General features: G+C 36.1%; 1 protein-coding gene across 1 annotated transcript; it reads left to right on the top strand.

Moving 5' to 3' along the window:
- The first annotated feature begins 408 nt into the window (after window positions 1-408).
- LOC140892291 (uncharacterized) lies at window positions 409-1,721 on the top strand. The gene has a single exon (XM_073301135.1). It carries the CDS (start codon window positions 470-472, stop codon window positions 1,523-1,525), a length of 1,056 nt encoding a protein of 351 aa, XP_073157236.1. The 5' UTR covers window positions 409-469; the 3' UTR covers window positions 1,526-1,721.
- The last annotated feature ends 24,497 nt before the right edge of the window (window positions 1,722-26,218 follow it).

Below are 26,218 nucleotides of genomic sequence, written 5' to 3'. Positions count from 1 at the left end.
ATTTATTGAACCATTGAGATATTTTTGATGCTTTTAAAATTGAAATCAATGATGACTATCAAAATATATTACTTTTCAATTATAGAAACGTTTTTATAGAATAATTGTCCAACCAAATATATTTTTAAAATATTATAAAAAATTTGTGAAAAACACTTTTATAAAAATATAATATAATTACTTATCAAAAAGAGCTTTATAATTTCTATCAAGTTTGTTTTATTGAAAAAAAAAAAAAAAAAAACAAAACGAAATGTATTGTATTTGTGGCCATATGCAAACAAGGCTCGAAGTGGATTGATTTAGGCCCACATATAAGATATCTCGATAAGCCCAATACACGTCAGTCCAGATACAGATACAAACATATATATATATATATATATATATATATATCTGTATTAGCACTTGATCTTCCTTCCTAAGAAAACTCTGAATTCGCAGATTGTCTGGAAATCCCTTTGTAAGTATGAAATCTGAAGCTCAAATTCATCAAATTTTTGTTCGATTCGGGGATCCTCAAATCCCCACCCGTTCCATGATTTTCCGAAACCCTAGCACTAATTTTACACTCCGCCACCTGAAATCTTCCCTTTTTCCTGGAGCCCCGGAATCCATTTTCTTCACTCTAAATGGAAAGCCTCTTTCGGACGCTACTCCCCTCTTCGCGAATTCTCGAATCGCTCCTTTCTCAACTCTCACCGCCAATTTTCGATTATGCGGCGGCGGAGGAGACGGAGGAGCCACCGGGGCCGAGTCTAGGGACTGCTATCTGAATATGTACGCCGTTAAGAAGCCGGATAAGGCGGATCCGAATGAGTTGCGTCTCTCCAAATGGGTTAACTGTAGTTTATCCAACGAGCCGCTGAGGCACCCTGTAGTCATTGATAAATTGGGGAATTTGTTCAATAAGGAGGCTTTGGTGGAGGGGCTCCTTTCGAAGAATTTGCCCAAGGAGTTCGGGTATATCAAGGGTTTGAAAGATATGATTCCGGTTGAGCTGGTGCAGATACCTGGGGTCAGGGGTGGCGATGGGGCTGTGAAATTCCAATGCCCGATTTCGGGCCTGGAATTCAACGGGAATTACAAGTTTTTTGCCATGAAAAGTTGTGGGCATGTTTTGAGCGCCAAGAGTTTGAAGGAGGTGAAGTCGTCGGCTTGTTTGGTTTGTCTCAAAGAGTTTACAGAGAATGATAAAATAGTCATCAATGGGAGTGAAGATGAGGTCACAGCTTTGTGGGAGAAGATGAAGGAGGAGAAAGCAAAAAAGGATATTGGCAAGAAATCGAAGAAGCTGAGCAATGCGAACGAGGAGAAGCCGGGGCAATTGGCCGATAATGGGAAAAAACGTAGGATTGAATCAGCAAAAGGAGATAGCAATGGGGTGTCCAAGAAGTTTAAGGCTACGGATACAATGCCAGCAAATGCAACCAAGGCGGTGTATGAATCGATTTTCACTTCAGCTAAGAAGTCGAATTTCAAGGAGACTTACAGCTGCAGATCATTGCCACTTGGCAGGAACTGATGAGAAAGTGCACGAGCACGAGGATTTTCTTCATTGTTGTATTGTATAACTTGAAACAGCGATTGCTTTAGCAAAGAAATGTTTGATTTGATTTTTAGACACATTATTTAATCAATATGCTGTTTGCTGTGATGGATACTACTGACTTCATTTTGTTTGGTTTGCCTTTGAGAGGATTTTTATTCATGAATTTGTTGCCTCCTTTTTCCAATTTTTGATCCCAAGTTTTGTTGAAACATATGATTGATGGGTTTTTGTTGCAGTCTTGGTAAATGTCGTTAAGACGTACGGATTGCCAGGGAACATTTTGCAACTTCTAAAAAGCCAGATTGTGAGGGAGTAATTAGTTGTCTAATATATTCATGCCTTAGGCAAATATGTCTAGATTTTCCATTATATATTTTACTAAATGCTCTAGACATAGTGGACTGACTATCACAATGCAATAAAATTGCAGGCATTGGTTTTGGCCACAAATCGATATCCAACAATAAATTTCTAAGCCATTCGGCTTCTTTTCCTGCGATTGTCAATGCTATAAATTCTGATTCCATAGTTGAATGATTTATGCAAGTTTGTTTCTTAGAAGCCCATGAGATGGCTCCTCCACCCAAAGTAAAGATCCAACCTGTAGTTGATTTATTATCACTTATACTGGTTATCCAACTTGCATTAGTGAAGCCTTCAAGAACCGCTGGAAAATTATTATAGAATAAACCAAAAGATTTGGTCCTTTTGAGATAACCAAGCACCCTAGCAATAGCTTTCCAATGTTCTACACTAGGATTACATGTGTATCTTGAAAGCTTGCAAACTGTGAAGGCTATGTCAGGTCTAGTGCAATGCATGACATACATTAAACTACCAATTGCACTTGCATAATCAATTTGACCCACAGATCTTACTAAATTTTCAGATAGTTTACAAGAAACATTAAATGGGGTGTTTGCTTCTTTAATGCCCAAATGATTAAACTTTTGAAGCACTTTCTCAATATAGTGAGACTGACATAAGGCATAACCCTTGTTGTGTTTTTTCACTTTGATGCCTAAGAAGTATTTAACCTCTCAATTCAAAGAAAGTGATATCACGCCTCAAAGCCGATACAATATATTTTCTGGATTGATAGATTCTACCATTAAATTACTCATCTAACAATTTTAAGATAATATTTGCCCCCACTACAGAGTTGCTGTTGGAAATAAAAAAAGCAAATTACCCCAGAATACAACAAAGCCTAGAGATAAAAGCAGCAATCTTATTATCTCTCCCAAAGAATAGATAATGAAACAAATGATTTTTATCTGATAAGAAACTGAAATTGAATTAAAAGGATTATTCGAATTTAACTCAATGCACTTATTTATAGGCAAATTCCTTAACCAGCACAACTTTTAGTAAAAGTTGTTTGCCGTTGATAAACCAACACCACTATTGGTGAAAGATGTCCGTTTAATTCGAAGGACACTTCCATGCCTATTAATAATTTAAACAATTAAATAATTGATAATATAATCATCAATTATTTAATTTAAAGAATAATGCTAAACGTACAATATATATCGTATATAACGATATTTACAACAAATATATCGTGAGATTTTGCTATTATATCGCGATATTTTACATTCAATTTATCATGAGATTTTGATAAATGAAATTTTTGTATTGAATTTGTTGTGTTGTACAAATTGATGTACAAATTTGGTTGTACATGTAGCATTGCTCTAATTCAAAAGACACGTTAAATAATTGATAACCATCAATTATTTAATTCCCTTTAATAACCCTTACATCAAACATAACAACCTATTATTAAAATCCTAACATATAATTCTTGTGATTTTGCTGCTCAGTTTTTGGATATATAAGTTTTGGGAAGGAAATTATAGTGCAGTGGATTCATTGATGTTATATATGGTAAAGCTTGAAATAGTTGTACCGCAATAAGATATTGTCTTGCATGGTGATGATCTTATATGGATATTCGATGCTTTGAGTTATATATATACATATATATATATGTATACATACACAATATTAATTAACTTGGTGTCTTTTTTTCAACCTATGATTTGCAGGTTGAAAAAAAGACACCAAGTTAATATTGTAAGTTTAATCATTACTATTTTTCTTATTATTATTTACTATATATAAAAAAATGGATATATGTTAGATTTTAGCACGAGCCCTGTACTGCTGTACTCGTGCTTCGAAGAATTACTAGAATGAAGTACATTTAATCAGATCTGACTCGTGACGTAGTGAGTATTAGTTGAGAAACAAATCCATTACATATGGTCATTATGTCAAAACTGCTGCAAATGAACTTGTTAATTGAATTCTAACAATGACGGTGATGATATCGATTTTTTTCTTCGGGTTCGGTCTGGTAGAGTGGATCTCCAAATCTTCAGTAAATCGGGTCGGGTCGGGCACGAGAGTATTCTGCACAGACAGAAGCCAAGTTAGGGGGCGCCGAAGGTGTTTTCGGTGTGACCCCTTCGATGCCTAAGTCAGTGCTCGAAAGTGTAAGAGCTTGACAAAAAGTAAGAACAAGAGAATATGCGTGTACGTGAGTGTGTGAACAAGAAGTGAATTGAAGAGATGAATCAATAAATCATGAACCATACCTGTATTTATAGGAGCTTGGAGGGATAGATTACCTTGTCAAGGTAGAACAGGTGTTAGAGTAGGACTCTACTCGGGTAGGAGCCTTGACCAAGTAGAACTCTAACATCAACTTAAAGATAATATCAAATCTTGGATTCATTGAATATTATCCTTATCGGTTGCAGATCTTCTTGTGTCCGAGAGTACTGGAAGGTTCCAGATATTGAGCTCTTCTTGGGCTCGGGTCGGGCTCAACCATACCAGTTAGGGCTCAAGCCCATGAATTTATGATTATGATCCTATCCCCTAACAGGGCCATTTCAGACTGGGCTTCTCAAAAAATAAGACTAGATGAACCTCAATGTATATTTCCAGAAATATGGATTATTGGGCTCGGGTCGGATTAAATTCATATATTTTTTAGGGGCATCAGACTGAATTTTTTTATGAAATCTGGTGTATAATTCATGATAAAAATTTTATTAGCCGACTTAACAATTTTTTTAAAAAAATTGGTTTACATCAATTTGTCCTTAAAAATCTTGTTACTTAAATTTTCTAGTTTTCGGGGTTGGTGCACCTTGGTACTTAAATTTGTCCTTAAAGATCTCTATGTTTTATTTGATTGATTACTTATATTGTGTTTTTTTTTAAAAAAATAATTTACTTTAATTGTGTTCATGGTTGTTTTTTGTTAAATAATTTACAATGTGGCCGGATAAATAAATTAAAGGAAAAAAGATCGATGTGGCTTTTATGAAATATCTCAGGTCAAAAAAGTGCAGTTGTGAAATCAGTACTAGCTCAAATCGGCTGCTAATCTATGCTGATGAAAGAGTTTCAAGTTTAAGATATTAACATTTTATTTTTTAGTGTGCATGAAATTAGAATTCTAAATTTGAATTTGGACTGATTTATAATATTAAAAAATTGTATATTAAATTTATTTTTTGAATTTTGATTAATTTATAATACTGTATTAGAAGTGAAGATCTCGCTCAAGAAAAATCAGAAGAACTGAATCATTGTATTAATCTGGAAAATTATGAATTCTCAATTACAAAGAGTAAGCGAGAGTGAGAGCCCAAATCTATTTATACAGCAAATGAATAAAAAATAAATGCGATATAATAAAAGCGTGTTTATGTATTTCATTTGTTTACTCTAATACTCCCCCTCAAAATAAAGAATAAATGTTTTGAATCCCCATCTTGACCAAGAGTTTACGAAAGCGTGTAGGAAATAAAGGCTTGGTAAACAAGTCCACAAGTTGTAATGAAGAAGTAACATGGAGCGTTTTGAGAAAACCATTTTGTATCTTTTTTCGAACAATGTGACAATCTATCTCAATGTGCTTCGTCCGCTCATGAAATACACGATTCGAAGCAATATGTAGAGCTACTTGTAAAACGTCCGAAAACTTAAGAGATTTTTTTTTCATATATCACATATATGCCCATACATGTGTTAGTACGGAAAATAGTTTTATTCCAAGTAATATAATATATAATAAATTGATAGAGCTCTAGCAATTTAAAACACCCGAATGATTTAAAGGAAATCCTTGCACGCGAAATACGGTATCACAAAAATACGTAAATTACATAGTTTAAATTACGAACACAACCAAATCAAACACGAGTAGTAATGTAGAAAGCATGCACGGGAATAGTTTAATACAATCCTCAGTTAAATCTCAATAAAGTGCGAAAATAAATACTGCAGAGGTCACGGGCAAGCCAGCTAGCCGCAGATGTATAACATCATCAGTAAATGTATCAAACTCATCTGCACACCATTTAGATCTAGTGAGCCTAAATGCCCAACATTGCTCTATATTTAATAACGAGTACTACTAAATAAAATCACATGAAAACAAATATCGTATATAAAAATAACCTGAGAATTATAATGTATGCATGATCATAAAATCATATGCATAACTGCGTCGTAACCATAATCATAACATAAATACGTAGCATAATAATGACATGTTATAATCATAAAATCGTTGAAGTGAGTCATATTAGTAAAGTGCAACCCAATTCGATTGATCAATATATAACCAACGTACGTGGTGGCGAGGTTCACCGAACCTGTGGGATTTCCCTACGCCTCCTATGCCTCATCACCAAACCTCTGGGGTGCCGAAGACTCATAAACATAAGTGAAAAGGTCATCGGGCTCGGTATCCCGACCTCCAGTCTCGTATTTGTTACAAATCACATCAATTATCCCAAAATATTTTTCTTCACATGCCATTAACTTAACATAAAAAGGTATGCATGAACCATGAATTAAAAATATTATTTTCCCTTGAAATTTTGCCCGTAAATATATATATAACTCATTTTTCATAAAAGTCATATTTATATCAAAATATACATATACATCTATTAAATATATATTTACGAACTATTTGATTTGGCATGGCTTGTTTGAGTTGCTGCCCCTTGACTTAAACCTTAAAACTAAGTCTTGGCCCCATTACACTTATTTAATTCCTCAAGCCCACATTAATATCTTAAACAACTCAAATAGTTATTTAACTTAAGCCGTAATGAGATAATTTATAGGCCCAAATAGTTATTTCCCTCAAGCCCAAATATAAGACCCAGTACGCTTGAGGCTGTTTTAATTTAGATTAGTTTAATCAACCAAAGGATTTAATTCAAGCCCAATAAAATATAATGTATGAGCCCAATATCCATTTTTGTAGGCCTATTAAACAATTGGGCTTCTAAACAAATTACCTAGCCCAATATAGAAATAACCCATACCCATACCCATATCGAGAGGCCCAATTAAATTTGACCCAAAACTCGACCCTAACCGGTACTCTAACTCGACCCGGACCGCTAACCCATGACCCTTGACCTGATCTTGACCCATACCCGGACTTGACCCAGCTACCCAAGCCCAAACACACGGCCCAATTGATTTTTTTCCCAGCCCACGTCTCACCATCTTGTCTCTACCTAAGCATATCATCACCTTGCACAGCTTACTCCCAAGCCGACGACCGCCCTGCTCCGGCCACCCTTGGCCGGATCGTCGCCAGCAGGACCACCCCAAGGTCTTGCTGGACCATATGGCACAAACCCTAACTCGCCCCATGCTAAACGTGACGCGGCCGAAGGCCACCTCCCCTGCCTAGCACCCTGCACACCAACAGAAAACTCGCCAAAAACACCACCCCTACAGCCCATCGAGCTCAGCCTCCTCTCAACCAAGACTAGCTTGAACCCATCTTTTCAAAGACCTAAGTAACCACAGGAGCAGTACCCCCTTCAAACAACCAGTGACCAGAGATAAAACAAGAACCAAGCCATCCACACAAAACAGGGGAAATAGGGGGAACATGATGCAAACCCATTAAAATCATGAGTCCAACATCACACATAAAAGCTAGCATCGATTTTTCTAAACAAAAACAAACTCTATATCGATCTGAACGGTGAAAGGGAATAAATTGAACGTGCCTCAATCAACAAGATGAAAGTATAGAAATAGAGCTTGCCACGACCCGATCACTAATCTGTAAAAATCTTTAAATTTTAGTAAAGAATTCGTGTGGTGTGTGCAGGTGAAAGTAACGGCGCAAGGTTCCCTGATTCTCTCAAAAAAATCGTGTGAAGAAGAAGATTGAGAGTAGGGCTTAGCATATGGGTTTTAAAAATTGTTCAAGTTATGGGTCTATTTGACATCGGCGTTGTTAACAATTTAACATTGAAATAACAAGCCTCATAGTACAAATCTTGCCAAAAAACCAATTTATTTTATAAACCATAACTGTTTTTATGGAGAAAAACACAAGTGCGACAATGCGGAAGCGAAACTAAAATTTAAAGTAAAATATTTCTTCAACTTAAACTAATCCGTCCTCACCATCCCCAGAACATATTCTGTTACTCGTCTTCTAACTCATCTTCATTTTTATCTGGGGAGGGAGAGTAAAGGGGTGAGTGTTTTGGAAAACACTCAGCAAGTGGGGGTCGTGAAAGAGTGGGTGCCCGGTTAGCCAACTTGTGGCTAAGGGATTTTATGACTATGTATAAAAAATCTTTGTTTAATATAATTTACATTAATTAATAGCATTTTATTTATCTTTCTTCATATTGTTATATTGTGATATACTATTGTTATTTTGATAAAGACCTTGAATATACCATAGTGTAAGTAAGATGATAAAGTGAATAAAGAGAGATCACTATTATGAAACACATCTTATAGTCACTGTATATTCTAAACAGTTCCTAGTCAATTGAGCCGTCCGCTAATAAGGATAAGGATCGCTCGAGATTGAGACTAGCATTTGTGATGCCAAGTACCACGTTTCATTGGTAATGAACATGGAGATGTTCAAAGCATGCAAATGGATATTCATATGATGAATGATCGAACTACCCTATTCGGACTTTCCAAGTGGTTATTATTATTTGAGTGGATAAGTCCGCGGTTTTGGTTGTACACCATTAGTCCTTACTACTTGAAACATCATTGAGACTCTATATGCTAGTACTGTACTTTGACTCGTTTACCGACTCTAAGGGGTCATCAGGTGTCGGGATTGGGTACAGTTACGACACATATAGGAGTCGATGTTTTGTTGTCAAGGATTCACCACATGCTTGAGAGTGTGGATATCCTATGCGATCTGAGGAGATATTAGTGTGACAAATCTCTGGCCAGAGTACTCGATGTGATTTAGGTTACTTGGTTTCCTAGTAGCACATGCGATGTCACTATTTGATCTTCAAGATGCATTGCATAGTTATCGAATCTCGAACGACTCTCGATGTACCAATGGTTGTTGATTCGATCGAGATATATGGATGAAGGGACCGTACTGTACGCTAACCAAAACCTACTGGTTCTTGCAGGCACTATCAGTGATACCTAGGGAATCATGGGGCGATGTTGCTAGACGCTCTTACCATGATTCGATGGGTAAGTCGGAAATTGTTGTTCCGAGTCACAAGGAGTTGTGAGCCCACGACTAGCTGTATCCCTGAACCATTGAGGGTCACACAAGTAATGGATTACTAAACCCCGTTGAGATAGTTAAATTTAAAGAGTTAAATTTAACGAAAGAGAAGTTGGACTTCTTAACTAAAGGGAGTGAAATTTCCTAAAATGACATAGGGATGGATATTTTTGAAAATCACTGAATTCGGATTCAGAAAAAATTATCTTGACTTTAAAAGGTGCAGAAATGGTTTCTGTGCACATTGGTGAAATCGATTTATCAATCAGAGTCATGATGAATTTTATATTAATTTCTATAATAACAGGCTTGGCTTGTTGGGCTTAAGTTATGGACTATGGGCCCTAAGGAGTTAGTGTCCTAATAGAGTTATAACTTAATTCAGTCTAGAAATTATATATATATATATATATATATATGTGTGTGTGTAGGTTTCGAAAATCACAACTTTGATCAAGCAATTTTCGAAAATCACACTTTATATTATAAGGGGAATTTTGAATTCTCCTCTCTCCTTTTTGAGAAAATTCGGTCTGTGATTTTTCTGAAAAGTCACTTTCTGAATTGACAGATCAAATCTGTTTATTCTCTACGATAAACATCTGATTGATTTCTAGTGCAATCAATCAGAGGGTTTCTGTTTTCTATTCATGGACCTAATTCTGGAGATTGATTGAGCGAGTCATCGGTTCTCGGGATTTACAACAAAAGCAGATTAAATCTGTTGGAGTCCAAAATCAAGCCTTAGCTTGATGAGGTAAAAATATTTAATTGTGATTTTTTATTTTTACTTGCAAGATTTTAATCGTTTAGACTTGATACCCACGATATGAAATCGTTCCATATCGAAAAATAAAATTTTTTAAACTTCCGTTGCTCCGGGTATCACATCCGTGTGATCAAAGAACGCGTGTTCCAACAGTGGTATCAGAGCCAGGTCGTACTTTGATCAAACGATTAAAATTAATCGATTGTACAAAATTTTTAGCCTCGGGTTTTGGAAACAAAACGAAATTTTTTAAATTAAAATTTTTAAAGGAAACAAGGGCAGTGATTAGATCGCTGCCCGGGGCCGCGAGCGTCGCTGCCCAAGGGCAGTGCAGCGATCGGCGCTGCCTAGGGCAGCAATTTGATCACTGCCCAGGGGCAGCGCATGGTGCTGAATCGCTGCCCTTGCTGCCCACCTCCACGTGGGCAGCTCTGTCCCACGTGGAGGCGGGGCTGCCCGGGAATGTCCCGAGCAGCCCGAAAAATAAAAATTTGATTTTTATTGGAATTTGAAATTTTTGAAATTTTAGTTTTTGGTCCGATCGAAAATTGTTTTTGATTGGTCCACGAGGCATCGGATCAAATTGTTTGAGTCCGAAATTTTTAAAATTGATTTTTGGATAAATTTGAATTTTTGTAAAATTTATAAATTTTATCCGTTAAATTAGATTTTATAAAATTAATTATTTTTGGTACAATTGATGATAAGATATGATCTTATTTTGGTACAATTGATGATGACATTGCATGCTATCCAATTATTTAATTATTGAATTAATTATTGGATAAAAGGATGATCGATTGTCATGACCAATATTGTAGGTGTATGTTAGGTTGTTTACATTTGGTTTTATTGTTGTTGGGTTTTTATTAATGGGCTTGGTTTATGGCCCAATTTAAATTGTCATTTGTAATAAAAAGTGGGCCTGGTTTATAGCCCGTTCCCACCCTTAAATATGTATCCCCTACTTGTCATCGAAATTTATTGTAAATTTATTAGACGTAGTCGGAGATAAAGATTTGAAGACAAAGGTGGGTCCAGCAGACAATAAAGACCGAAGAAATTTAAATTGGAAGCTCAATGTAATAGGATTGCATTGCATACCTGCATATCACCTAGGATTGGACTTAGACTTGTGATTGGCAACCACGGGTCGATTAGTTTTGGAGTCGATCATCCTAAATATAATATATGATATTATTATTGTATGCATGTTTAGACTAAATTGCATGAATCCCGCAAGCATACAAATATAATATGATGAGACAATTTTTCAAAATTAAAAATCCATCACTTTAAATATGATTTAAAATTGATATCAAGATAAACAAAAGGGAATTTAAATATTGTTTAAATATTCCTACCTTCCATCAACGATCAATGTATGAGATGCTACCCGCGGGCACGGTCCGACTCATATTATTGGGGGGGCCCGTTCGTCGAAAAGCTGTACATTGGATCGATACAAGTTGTAAGTTAGGTGGAACTCCCATGAGATTAGCTCATATTATTGGGGATCCACATGGCGACCGTCCATCACAACTTAATATTGATGGGTTATCTTGACATGTCATAATAAACGGTGTCATATTATTGGGCCCTTATTGGACATGAGGTAAAAACATGGGGATTGCTTTGGAAGCAATTGGGCTCTACCTTTTGAAAATTATGGTTGGCTGATATTATTCGGGACTATAGTTTGTCAATTGGACTCCATGTTCCCACTAAGGAAACAAGTTTTCCGTTTTCACTAGAGGATAGTGAAATCGTTAAAATAGTGGGAGTGAAATTCATAAAATTAAATCTCGCCATATTTTATGTCTTAGTAAATTAATTAAACAATCACTGATTATTTTCTGTTTCTTTTCAGTATTTCATTACAATGAATTCGCGCAATCCACTATACTCAATTCTCGAACAAAACAAATTGACTGGCGCAAACTATATGGAATGGTTCCGTAAATTAAAGATTGTTCTAAACTCGGAGAAAATATTCTACGTGTTAGAAAAGAATCCTCCAAAGGAAGCACCGGCTAATATAAGTCCGGAAGAATTGGCAAAACTTGATCAATGGTGGGACCATGATATCAAGGCTAAATGCTATATGCAAGCTTCAATGTCTGCTGAACTCCAGAGGCGATTTGAGGATGTTGTGAATGCTGCTGACATACACATGCACCTCAAGGAACTTTTTGGAGCTCAGTCAAGGTCGGAGAGGTATGCCACCGTCAAAGAGCTCATGACATGCCGCATGCGAGATGGGACTTCTGTCCGTGAGCATGGGGTACACATGATTGGGCTAATTGAGAAGTTGGTAACACTCGATTTGACATTGGAGCATGAATTGAATACGGACTTATTGCTTCTTTCACTTCCTTCGTCGTTTGACGGATTTGTGGTGAACTTCAATATGAACAAGATAGAGGCCACCCTTGAAGAGATGGTCAATATGCTTGTGTCTTATGAGGCCACATTAAAGAAGGAAAAACCGATACTCTTGGTTGGCTCCTCTTCTTACTCCAAGAAGGGGCCAAGTGGAAAGGGTAAGAAACGTTCTGCCCCACCCAAGAAAATTGTACCAAAGAAGAAGGGCAAGACAAAAGCTTCAAACTTGAACATATCTGGAGATGTTTGCCATCACTGCAAGAAACCTAGTCATTGGAAACGTAACTGCAATGAATACCTCGAGCAGTTGCGAACTGCAAAGGGTATGTTTTACATTGAAATAAATGTTTCACTTAATACTACTTCTTGGGTATTGGATACCGGATGTGGATCTCACATTTGCAATGATTTGCAGGTGATGACAAGAAGTCGTAAGCTTAGGATGGATGAGACCCAGCTGAGGCTTGAAAATGGTTCCAGAGTTGAAGCCAAAGCAGTGGGAGACGTTTATTTAGTTTTGCAGAACGATTTTAAGTTACTTTTAAGAGATGTTTTATTTGTGCCAGATTTGATTAAAAACATTATTTCTGTTTCTATGCTTGATAGAGATGGTTTTTCTTGCAATTTTGTGAATGAGATTTGCAATATTTACAAGAATGAATGTTTAATTGGAAATGGACAACTTGAAAACGATCTATATAACTTAAAATTAAAAGACGTTCCAATTAATTATGTTGATAAACCGGTAACAACAAATAAAAGGAAAAATGATAGTCAAAACCCAGCAAACCTTTGGCATGCTAGGCTAGGTCACATTTTCTCAAGGAGGATGAACAAGCTAGTGGGAGAGGCATGTTTGATATGTCTGATATTAACTCTCTACCTACTTGTGAGTCCTGCCTAAAAGAAAAAATGACTAAATCTCCTTTTAAAGGAAAACCTGAGCGTAGTCAAAATCTGTTGGATTTGATCCATACAGATGTTTGTGGTCCATTTAGTATTGGTACTAAATTTGGACATACCTACTTCATTACCTTTACTGATGATTTTTCTAGGTATGGATATTTATATTTGATGAAATATAAGTCTGAAGCATTTGAAAAGTTCAAAGAATTCAAGGCTGAAGTAGAGAACAAACTAGGAAAAATTATTAAAGCACTTCGATCGGATCGAGGTGGAGAATACCGAAGTACCGAGTTTTTGGACTATCTAAAAGAGAATGTGATTATCTCTCAGTGGACTCCTCCTATGACATCTCAGCTGAATGGTGTCTCGGAGCGTCGCAATCGAACTTTGTTGGACATGGTTCGATCTATGATAAGCTTCACTGAGCTCCCTCCTTCATTTTGGGGCTATGCGCTTGAAACGGCGGTATTGTTGTTGAACAATGTCCAAAATAAAGCAGTGGATAAAACTCCATACGAGTTATGGAATGGCAAAGCTCCTAAGTATTCGTACTTAAGGATTTGGGGATGTCCTGCTTACATGAAGCAGACAGTGGGAGATAAGTTGGATAGTCGTTCCACCTTATGTTATTTTGTAGGATATCCGAAGAATTCAATCGGATATTATTTCTATCATCCTAATGAAACAAAAGTATTTGTTTCGAGGAATGCCACCTTCATGGAGAAGGAGTTCTTACTTGATAAGAAAGGCAAGATGATGGAACTCGAAGAAATTCGAGAAGAACCCGAGATACAAAATAACGATCCTACACCTCAGGAACCATTGATTGACACACCTATTCCTAGAAGATCCGAGAGGACTTCTAGACCTCCTATACAATATGGTCTTCTTCTTAAAGGGGATCAAAGTGAACCCGACATTGGATGTGATCCAAGAAACTTCAAGGAAACAATTTCTGATGCGGATTTGAATTTATGGCTTGATGCTATGCAGTCGGAAATAGACTCGATGCATACAAACCAAGTTTGGTCTTTAGTAGATCCTCCCGATGAAATTGTTCCAATAGGATGTAAATGGATCTACAAGAGAAAACTTGGGCCTGATGGTAAGGTATTGACCTACAAGGCACGATTGGTCGCAAAAGGTTATACTCAAAGACAAGGAGTTGACTATGATGAAACTTTTTCACCAGTTGCAATGTTCAAGTCCATAAGAATCCTTATTGCCATAGCAGCTTGGTATGACTATGAGATATGACAAATGGATGTGAAGACTGCATTCCTTAATGGAAACATTAAGGAAGAGATCTATATGATGCAGCCTGAGGGATTCACATCTATGGAAAGCGAGCATAAGGTATGCAAGCTTCAGAGATCAATATATGGTCTCAAACAAGCATCAAAAAGTTGGAATCAGAAATTTGATGAAACAATAAAGGACTTTGGTTTCATCAAAAACCCGGAGGAACCGTGCGTGTACAAGAAAGTAGTTAAGGATGCGGTGACGTTCTTAGTGCTTTATGTTGATGACATCCTACTCATTGGGAATGAAGTAGGGATGTTGCAGTCAACAAAGATATGGTTATCAGGTAGATTCTCGATGAAGGATTTGGGTGAGGCCTCCTATATTCTAGGGATACAGATCTATAGAGATAGATCTAAGAGAATGATAGGACTCACTCAAGCAACCTACATCGACACTATATTGAAAAGGTTTTCAATGGATGAGTCCAAGAGAGGACATCTACCTATGTGTCATGGAGTTTCTCTATCCAAGTCTATGTGTCCCAATACTGACGAAGATATAGAGAAAATGACACACATACCATATGCGCCAGCCATAGGTAGTATTATGTATGAGATGATATCTATCAGACCGGATGTAGCCTTTTCTCTGAGTGTCACGAGCAGATATCAGGCCAACCCCGGTCAAATGCATTGGAAAGCCGTGAAGGATATTCTTAAGTACTTGAGAAGGACTAAGAATATATTCATGGTTTATGGAGGAAGTGAATTGAAATTGGAAGGCTATACCGACTCTAGCTTCCAAAACGACGTGGATGACTCGAAGTCAACCTCTGGATTTGTATTCATGCTCAATGGCGGTGCTGTCTCTTGGAAGAGTTCCAAGCAGGACACCACAGCGGATTCCACCACTGAGGCAGAATACATTGCAGCATCAGCTGCTGCTAAAGAGGCCGTTTGGATGAGGAATTTCGTCCAAGAGTTGGGCGTAATTCCTGAAGCTGTTGGTCCAGTTCCGGTGTACTGCGACAACACTGGTGCCGTTGCTCAGGCAAAGGAACCAAGGTCTCATCAAAGATCCAAACATGTACTGAGGAAATACCACATCATCCGGGAGATTGTGGAAAGAGAAGACATCACTGTCGAGAGAGTGGCCTCTACAGATAATATCGCTGATCCACTTACTAAGTGTAAGGCCCAGGATTAATTAATATTAACCTGAATTTATTTAATTTTAATCCGAGTATATTTAATTTTGGAATATTTAGAGTTTTGATTTAAATTCTAATATTCTTAAATTATTTAGGATTGAAATTGAATTAAAATAAGGGCCGAGGACCGAATTGCAATTATTGAGGAATTAAGGGACTAAATTGCAATTTCTATTGAAGTTATCTGATTTTAGAATTATTACTCAGCATGTGCAACGTGTAAGAATCATATTTTGTTCAGCAAATTCAGAAAATAAGAACAGAGGAGCCGAGCTTCTTCTTTTCCTTTGCATTTGTGATTTAAAAATCCTTATATCTTTTGAACCGGTTGTCCGATTTTGATTCCGTAAATTGTTCTGGAATCCTTACAAAGAGGGCTTCGATCTAGTGTAAGTGTTTATATATTTAAGTATGGTTTGAAGCTCGAAAGTTGACAGATATCAGATGTTGAGTTTTCGATTATGTTTATCGACGTTTATGTGATTCTATATCAAAACCGGATTGATGAGTTTGTGTTATTTGTATTCAACTTTGATTCCAGCATGTATATCAATTGTTATGGCTACTGAGATGAGGTTTGGAATGATATATCAGTTGGTTTGTTGAATTGAATACACGTATAATTGGTTTTGAAGTTAGAAATGATTTCGGGATTACGTCGGTTATCGATTTTCAATCGCTACGCCGTTTAATCGAGTTTTTGGACTGTTTTGATATTCAATAGCTAAGCTGAAACACTTATCTTGATGATGTGAATATTATAGAATTTTATTCTTCAGTTTCAGTTGAGTTTTGAAGGCTAAACGACACAAGACGCCGACTTGAACTAACGAAGAAAGAGTTGAGGTTTGAACTGAGTTTGATTGACGATTGATTAATGGTTTTGATTCGTTTCTGAAATAATAATCTTGAATGAAGTTTGATATGAGTATTTTGGTTGTTCTATTTTAGATTTGAAGAGTTCAGAACCTCGATAAACGAAGATATAATGACGACATCGCGAAGTAGGGACTTTGAAACTCAAGAACGACTAATCTTGAGTTGGCCCGCAAAAACCACATACTTGTTTATGTTTTTGATTTGATTATGATGTTGTCGATCCATCTCAGGTAGTGGATCTTTTTATTCGAGTTGATATGATGATATATTGAATCGATTCTATGCCAAGGTTGCGGTTAACCTTATTTGCGAGTCGTTTACGAACTCGTTAGATGGATATCCATGTCAAGATCGTTTACGAATCTTGATGGCACGAAGTTATATGAATCAATTCTTATTTGAAGCGTTAATTTACTCTATTTGTTGAGTCGAGTTTTAAATAGAGTCAAGATGATTTATTTAACGCTTTCTATATGTTGGTTATACTGAGAATTGTATCTCACCGGAGTTTATCCGGCTGTTGTCTTGTTTTGTATGTGTGCATGACAACAGATGGGGTAGGAGCTAGTCATCGACGTCATTGACAGCTGGGATAGAATCTAGCACGTGAGGACTCGGGTTGTAGATGTACTTAGAAGTATGACAAGCATGATAGAACACTTAACATGATATGTTGGAGGAACTTTGAAACTAGTTGTGCCATCTTATGTTTTGAGTAGTTTGTGATCTAGTTGAAGTTGTAAAAGCTAGTTTATTATGCTCAAGACTTGATTTATGAGTATATGTATGTTTATAGAAGTTATATCATTTTAGTAACTTTGATTGATGTTGAATTTTTCCGAGATGCAAGCCTTGACAGCAAAAAAACTTTTTTGCTGAATTTCTGGAATATGGAGGCCGCTCGATCCGCAGAAGTTGACGGATCGAGCGAGCCCTGTAATTTGCAAACAGAGGATATGAGTTTTTGGCTCGCTCGATCCGCAGAAGTTGACGGATCAAGCGAGGCCAAATTATATTTCCATCTGAGAGCTGAGCAATTGTGCTCGCTCGATCGGGTGTTTTTCACCGATCGAGCGAGACACTGATTTTTTTTTAAAATTTTTTTTTCTTTGCTCTTGGTTTATTTAAATGATGTTTAATTAATGCTAATTGTTTATTAATTGCCCTAAGAAGAGATTAGAAACCTGAGGTCCCCACAATAGGTGGTATCAGAGCATAAGTTTCTCGAACTGAGAATAGATGAGCGGGGGTAGATTGAGTCTTTTATTCTGATTTAGTTATTCTCGAAGCATGTTTATTATTTGAATTGATTTACAGCTTTAAGAATTGCATGTTATCTGTTATCTGATATGATTGGAAGCATGTATGATTTCGGCTGAATCAGATTCGATCTTTTGAGAAGGCATTGTGGATTGAAACAGAATGGTTTTATCTGAGATTGAACTGTACACTAATCTGTTTGATTATCAGATATGCCTCCTCGACCAGCACCGAGAGTTAAACAGACGTTGGCTACGAATCAGCCTGAACAGACGAATGCTGCATAGGTCCCAGTGACAGTGTCTGAACATGGACAGGGTAGTACTTCTACTGATGAGTTTAGTGATGCTAATCCGATGGAGAAACTTCTGAAACGATTCCAGTCATTCCAACAACCGAAGTTGCAAGGAACTAAGAATGCTGTGGAATGTGAGAATTGGCTGGAAGATATTGAGCAGTTATATGAGTTTATTGATTATTCAGATGATCATCGTGTGAGACTGATTATTCATCAACTGCATGGTCTTGCCAAGAGTTGGTGGATAGCGACGAAGAGAGCATTGGAAAACCAAGGTACTGTTATTACCTGGTTTGTATTTCGAACTGATTTTTATCAGCGTTTCTTTCCTGTGTCTTATCGCAAGGACAAAGGAGCAGAGTTTTCAAGTCTACAACAGGGACAGTTAAATATCGAAAAATATGTTGCAAAGTTCACTAGCTTGTTGAAGTTTGCTCCACATATTGCTGTTAGTGATGAAGCTCAAGCCGATCAATTCATCAATGGCTTGAATCCTGATGTGTTTACACTTGTGAATTCGGGAAGACCGAATATGAAACGACCCTAACTACTAGACTAAAAATAATTTAAATGAAAGTTTGCGGATTTTTAAAAATTTTTGCCATGACTTGTTTGCAAAGCAAACAAGCCATCTTAACCCAGTCAACAATTCAAATAAGGAAAGAAAAACTGACTTAAAAACTCAAGTGCGCTAATCATAAAAATGCAATCCTAGTAACCACCTCCCGGTTACAGCATAAAGTAAACTAAGGCATTTAAAAGTTCGCAATAATCATAAACATGCATAGGTGTAGACATACTACAAATTCATCAACTGTAGCACAGGGAATGCACATCCTGGCTATAAATACTGAAAGTACTCAAATAACTCTTCATTATTACATAACAGAGTAATGTGCGGAAAAACGTAAACATAAAGAAGCAACGGTCACTGGGCCTTGCACCGCCGATGGCCTCATCCCAGTAGATCATGCCCCTCCATCTCAACAACAGACTCCTCACTTGCAATCATTCAAGCATAGTGAGTCTAAAGACTCAACAAGTATAAACAGTGTAATAACAAGGGTTTAAAATACGTGATGCAATAGCTCAACTTTAACTGTAATATGCATGAAACTAGAAGGTATAGAAAACATGCACTGATGAACTCACGCTATAAAAAACTTTCAACTTCTTAACATCAACCTCATACTTTACTTAACCTCATGCATGACTGACTGACATCAACGTAAGACGAGTCAACTGAAATAATTAAACTTTAACTTTTAAACTTTTCTTTTCCTTTTCTTTTTCCTCATAGAAATCAGTTCCTTGATTTGTGACCATCTGTTTCGATCATGATCATGGCTGCAGTGCACTATGCCGGCAAGAAGACGAGATTTCTCCCGACGAACTTAACCCCTATGTGGCAAGGAGACCGAGATAACTCCCGATCCCACATTGCCCCTCTGTGGCAAGGAGACCGAGATTACTCCCGATCCCACATTGCCCTCTGTGGCAAGGATAAACAAGATGTCTCTTGCTCCCTACCCAAACCTCTATAACCTCTTGGTGAGTAGACCGAGGCATCCCCCGGCCTAGCAACACCCCTCTTTGTCACAAACAAATCACTTCATTCAAAAACATTTACTTTCTTTTCCTTTTCATTCATTAAGACTCGACTCACCCCTCTTTATAGCATGCAAAACAAGAAAACTTCCTTTCACTTTATGAAACTCAAGAACATGTCATATGCGCACGAATAGGCAACCTTTAAGACATGAGACTCAACTCAAAAATGTGGGTGTAAGGTGAATGAGTGGCTGCCCCTAAGACAAAAGAAACACTTCACTCAACAATTTCCTTCAAACTTGACGTAGCCCGAGCAAGAGAACCGTAAGACCCTAAACTTTGTCATGCCTTAACCAAAACCCGTCCCTCTTGAAATGACACTTAACAAACACTTCAAATTACCCCTAGGAATAGGTGGTAACATCAAATGATCAAATGAGCTAATTGACAAGACAAGAAAATTGGACAGCCCCTTTTTACAAAGAAAAATCTGCACCTACACCTCCAACTTAAAAGACTCATAACTTGGTCCAAACTTATCCGAAATAAGCCCATTTTATACCGACACGACCACAACATCATGAACTTTACTATGGTACAGCCCTAACCCTGCCCAGACCTCAGCCAAGACCTGCCCTGCCCCGTGAACAGTACTGCCCTGCACACTCAACAACACCCAACTTACCTCTAACTCAAAACATTCAACCCCATAACCCTCTTTCCTCAACTTTTCTCCATACCAAACAACAATACACCTCAAATAACATCTCTTAGGACTTATCCCAAGCACTTGGGCAACACCCAACCACATTTCACCTCACATTTCAAAAATTTCAAATATCAAGCATCAAAAGCTTCAAAATGTTGGGCAATCACACAAGACTTATGCAAATCAATTAAATGCCTCAACATCAATTCAATTCCAGCCCTTACACATGCAAAACATCAAAATTTAGGGCACTTCACTTCTGAATTTTCGAAATTATGCAAACCCAAACATAAAAATCCATGTCATAGCTTCTAAATTCATCATTTAATCACATAAACACCAATCATATGCAACAATAAAAAAAAACAGCCCTACCTCTACCATATCATGCTAAAAACCAAACACATACATACATATACATCATGCATTTCGAAATTTTGCAAAAGAAACTTAAGGGTGGGGGTAGATATTGCTTGAATGAGAGCCCAAGAACAAAGCTATACTTGCCTTCAACCTTGACTACCCAAAAATTCGAAAATAAAAGGGAAGGAGAGCTGAAACTTCAAGCTAACACCAAGCTAAGCTTCTTGGGAAGCTTCTCCGGCAGCTGGAGGCGGCGGACGGCGGCTGGAGGTAGAGGAGGGGAGGCCGAAAGGTTCTTCAAGGAGGAAGGGGAAGGGGGCGGCTACCTAGGTTAGAAATGGGCTAGGGTTTAGTTTAAGTTGTTGTGTTTATTTGAGAGGGAAAATAAAAGGTGAGTGTATTGTGTGTAGTGTTTTAAAGTTGCTATTGTACTTGTAAAAGTGCTACTTGTACTATTACAAGCCTTTACCTCAAAACTTTTGCACCTTTAAAATTTCTAAGTTTAAAATTTCAACTCTCAACATTTTAATTGAAATTACACTAGCCCGGATTTAATAAAATCCTATTTTATGAAAAGTTTAGGAAATAATCCAAGAAAATGATAAAATTGCTTTTTGACCCCTTAAAAGTTCAAAATTCACATTTTTGGCCAAAATCCCCTTTTTTCTCTAACTTAAAATCTTAAAAACGAAAGTCTTGAAAATATACCACCGAAGCCCACCATCGTCGCCTGCCGGGATAGAAACTCACTAACTAAACAATTCAAGGCATTTAATTCAAATAAGTCAAGCAATGCTATCTTTAACTGAAACTTAAACAATTAACTTCAAGAAATTAAAAATATAAATACTGAAAATAATTTTTAGGCATGATATTCAAATTTTAAAAGTTCTTGGTGTTACAGAATACCTTTGCCGATGCTCTGAATCGAGCAAAGGGTGCGGAAGCAGGGATATTGAAACAACAAGGAGCACAGTTTGTGCCACAACCAATGAGACAGTCCCAAGAGCAGCCACAGATTCCACCGCCACCTCGATTTGAAGCTGGAGGTAGCAGTAGTGGAAAGAAGAACTTCTTCAAGGGCAAGAGTAAATAGTTCAAGAGATCAGGTGGTAGTAGCTCTTCGAGTTCAGGTAGTTCTTGACCGTTTAGGGCTGGACAGAAGTCTGATGTGTATTGCACCAAGTGTGGTGGATGCCATACCAATGAACAATGCCGAGGTGTATTTGGAAGCTGCCACATTTGCAACAAGATGGGACATTTTGCACGAGTGTGTCCACAACGAGGTTCTGAAGGTGCACAGGGTGCGGGATCATCGAGACCGGTAGGTCAATCTACATCTTCTGCTCACTCTTTTCAACCACAGCCTGCAGCACCGAGTAGAGGAGGAGGTCAGACGGTGAATCAACCTTAGAGGCAACAAGCAAGAGTGTTTGCATTGACTGAAGAGCAAGCACAAGCGGCACCAGACGATGTGATTGCAGGTAACTGTTCTCTTTATGGTTATCTTGCCTATGTCTTATTCGATACGGGTGCGTCGCATACCTTCATATCTGAACAATTTGTTACGTTGTATTCGTTGCCTGTTGAGTCATTAACTACTGTAGTGTCTATATCTTCACCGTTGGAAAAAGGTATAGTATCAGTGAAGTCTGTTAAAAATTATGTACTACAGTACGAAGGTAATGAAGTTGAGCTTGACTGTATCGTTCTTGGTTTATCTGATTTTGATTGTATAATCGGTATCGATATGCTAATATAACTATTATAATCTTTTTTGTTCTTTTTTCATCTTCACATATTTTTATATTCTAAATAGTAAATCACCGAAGCATTATTTTCAATGCAGATTGTAGCTTTTTTTTTTTGCTTTGTTTTTTTTTTATTATTCACCTTTTCTTTTTATAGTTGATTAAATTTTTTTAAAAAAAAAACTATAGATACCAAATCTAACATGGAAATGGTGGAATTGCATGGATCGAATTTTTTTAATTAATAAATCCATTGTCAACCATTTTTCTTATTTTTTATCATTAATAAATCCACCATTTTTTCCTATATAATGAGATCCATGGTTGTGTAATGCTATATAATAAGAACTTACTTTACTTATTTATTTAGTCATTTGTCGCAGTTGAGTATTTACTTGAAATATTTTAATAGTATTTTAAGGTTCATAAATTATTTTTTAGCTTTTTGTTTTCATATGTTTATCCCCAATTTTTTTTTTGTTCTTGAATTTGTTATATGGTTTCTGTTTCTATTGTTGGCCGCTTCGATTGAATAATTATTCATTTAAAATGCTTGAATGAATATGGTAAATCTGTTTTTACCCAAAATTTATTTTCTTTCTTGAAATGTTTTTGAAACGACTTGTTATTGTATTTCGTGGTTGCATTCGAATGTTTAGTCTCTGATACAGATGAAATGTGAAGATATGAAAAGACAGTGAAGATGGAGACTTGTCGAGCTCGTGTTGCTGCGAGCATACTATCTGATGAACATGCATTGCTAAAAAAATAAATTTGAATGATTTTTATTATGTAGTTATGCTTTTGGGGTTAATATAAGTGCGACAATAATTAATTAGTATAAAGATATTTTGTAAACTAAAGGTGGTTTAATATTTTTTTTAAGCTTCAGTGAAACCGATTTGTATGTGTGTTCTATATTTTTGGTACAAAAAGTTAAGATAATAGTGCATACTTTGTATAATTTAGAATAATTGCTCGTATTTATGGGTTGATAAATTGGTCTTACTAAGATGAACATGACAACTAAAAATAATTTATGATCGGATATATATATATATATATATATATATATTCATATTCGATTTGTTTTATGTATGGTCCTTGAAAAACGAAGGATATGTGAAAGGTGTCAAGTATTGTATATATATCGGGTTTGGTTTGATAATGCATGGCAGTTAAGGATCGCAAGATATATATTAACATAAATTGATTGCAAATTAAGATCGAATGGTTAATACTTTGGAATAATTTTTACTTACTAAGTCCAACACATGAACAATAGCAGTACACATGCGGCTTAATTGATTGTAAATTTTTATACTTCATGGGATAAAATTTTGGACCACTAAGATCGGTCTTGTCAAGTGAAAACAAATTAGGTTCGAATTCTCCCGGATTCAGAATAATTCCAAATTAATTTGAAACAATCTCGAACATTTTTGGAACAAACAAATAGGTAATTGGGTATGAGAAACTCATTGTTTGCACATGCACGAAGAGGTTATGATTTCGAGCATAACACATATTATGATGCTTATGATGAGTTTCATAGTAGTATGATTTGTGGTCAATTAAATTAGTATTGATATAATGTCATGTGTACTACTTTGACAAATATAGAAGATGAATACATTGTTCATTATTCAATAAGATCACATGTGATGATATCATTTATTGCTCAATATCTACAATCGTGTAATTAGATGTATTTCTAAGTTTTAACAATTTTTGAATGTGATATTTAGACATCGATTAGCCAAATTTGTAAAAACGAAGCTTGTATTTGAACTTAACTATTAGAAGAGCATGCGTGATCATGAGATCTAGCACAACACATGAGAAAAAAGAGTACAAATGCGGGTTAATTGCACATATAATGTTCTATTTCTTGGTATAAAATTTGGGTCACTAAGATCGACCTTGCCAAGTGAGAGTAAATTAGGTTCGAATTGTCTCCGATTTAGAATAATTCTAAATATATTTGGAACAATCTCGGATGTTTGTGGTATAAACGGATAGGAAATTAGGAATGAAAGACTCATTCTTTGCACATGCACGAAGATGTTATGATTTGGCGCATAACACACATTATGATGTTTATGATTCATTTTCATTGTCGTAGTGTTGGTCATTTAATGTCATGTACACTATTTTGAAAAATGTATAAGATGAATACATTACTCATTATTCAATGATATGTATCACATGTGGTGATATCATTCATTATCCAATTTTTACAATTGTGTAGTTAAATGTACTTTTAAAATTCAATATTTGAATATGATATTTAGAATCGATAACCAAAATGGTAAAATGATGCTTGTATCTGAACTCCACTATTAAAAGAGTATGTATGATCATGGGGTCTGGCACAACACATGAGTAAAAAGAGTACATTTCGAACCTAATTTACTTTCCCTTGGAAAGTGATCTTAGTGACCTAAAGTTTTATCTCAAAAAATAAAATATTATATACGCAATTAAGCCGTATTTGTACTCTTCTTACTCATGTGTTGTGTCAGACCTCATGATCATACATGTTCTTTTAATAGTGGAGTTCAAATACAAGCATCGTCTTACAGATTTGGTGAATCGATTGTAAATATCGTATTCAAATGTTTAATTTTAAAAGTACACCTAATTACGCAATTGTATAAATTGGACAATAATTGATATCACTACATGTGATATCATTGAATAATGAGTAATGTATTTCTCTTCTAAATTTATCAAAGCAGTGTACATGATATTAGATAATCAACACTAATAGAATTGGACGACTATTCATACGACAATGAAAACTCATCATAAGCATCATAATGTGTGTTATGCACGAAATCATAAAAATCTTTGTGTGTGTGTGTACAAAGAATGAATCTCTCATTCCTAATTTTATTTTTTTTTGTGCCACATATAACTGAGATTGTTCCAAATATATTTGAAATTATTCAAATCGATGGCAATTTGAACTTAATTTACTTTCACTTGACAAGCGATCTTAGTGCCCCAAAATTTTATCTCGAAAAATAGAATACTATATATGCAATTAAGTCGTATTAGTACTCTTCTTGCTCATGTGTTGTGTCAGACCCCATGATCATACATGTTCTTTTAATAGTGGAGTTCAAATACAAGCATCGTTTTACAAATTTGGTTAATCAATTCTGAATATCATATTCAAATATTTAATTTTAAAGTATATCTAATTACGCAATTGTAGAAATTGAACAAGAATGATATCACCACATATGATCTCATTGAATAATGAGTAATATATTCATCTTCTACATTTGTCAAATTAATGTACATATATGACATTAGATAACCAACACTAATGGAATTGGACGACTATTCACACGACAATGAAAATGAATGATAAACATCATAATGTGTGTTATGCACTAATCATATCATCTTCGTGCGTGTGCAAAGAACGAGTCTCTCAATCCTAATTTCCTATCCGTTATGCCACAAATATCCGAGATTGTTTCAAATATATTTGGAATTATTCTAAATTGGGGATAATTCGAACCTAATTTACTCTCACTTGGCAAGGTCGATCTTAATTAGTGACCCAAATTTTATACCAAAAAATAGAACATTATATATGCAATTAACCCGCATTTGTACTCTTTTTGCTCATATGTTGTATTAGATCCCATGATCACCCATGCTCTTTTAATATTTAAGTTCAAATACAAGCTTAATTTTTACAAATTTGGCTAATCGATGTTTAAATATCACATTCAAAAATTGTTAAAACT

The sequence above is a fragment of the Henckelia pumila genome, chromosome 3, assembly GCF_033568475.1.
Source record: "Henckelia pumila isolate YLH828 chromosome 3, ASM3356847v2, whole genome shotgun sequence".
NCBI classification, from domain to species: Eukaryota; Viridiplantae; Streptophyta; class Magnoliopsida; order Lamiales; family Gesneriaceae; genus Henckelia; species Henckelia pumila.
This window is presented reverse-complemented; position numbering and strand designations above follow the sequence as displayed.

Coding starts and splice junctions, on each gene's coding strand:
- LOC140892291 (XM_073301135.1), top strand. CDS start 470: ATGAAATCTGAAGCTCAAATTCATCAAATTTTTGTTCGATTCGGGGAT.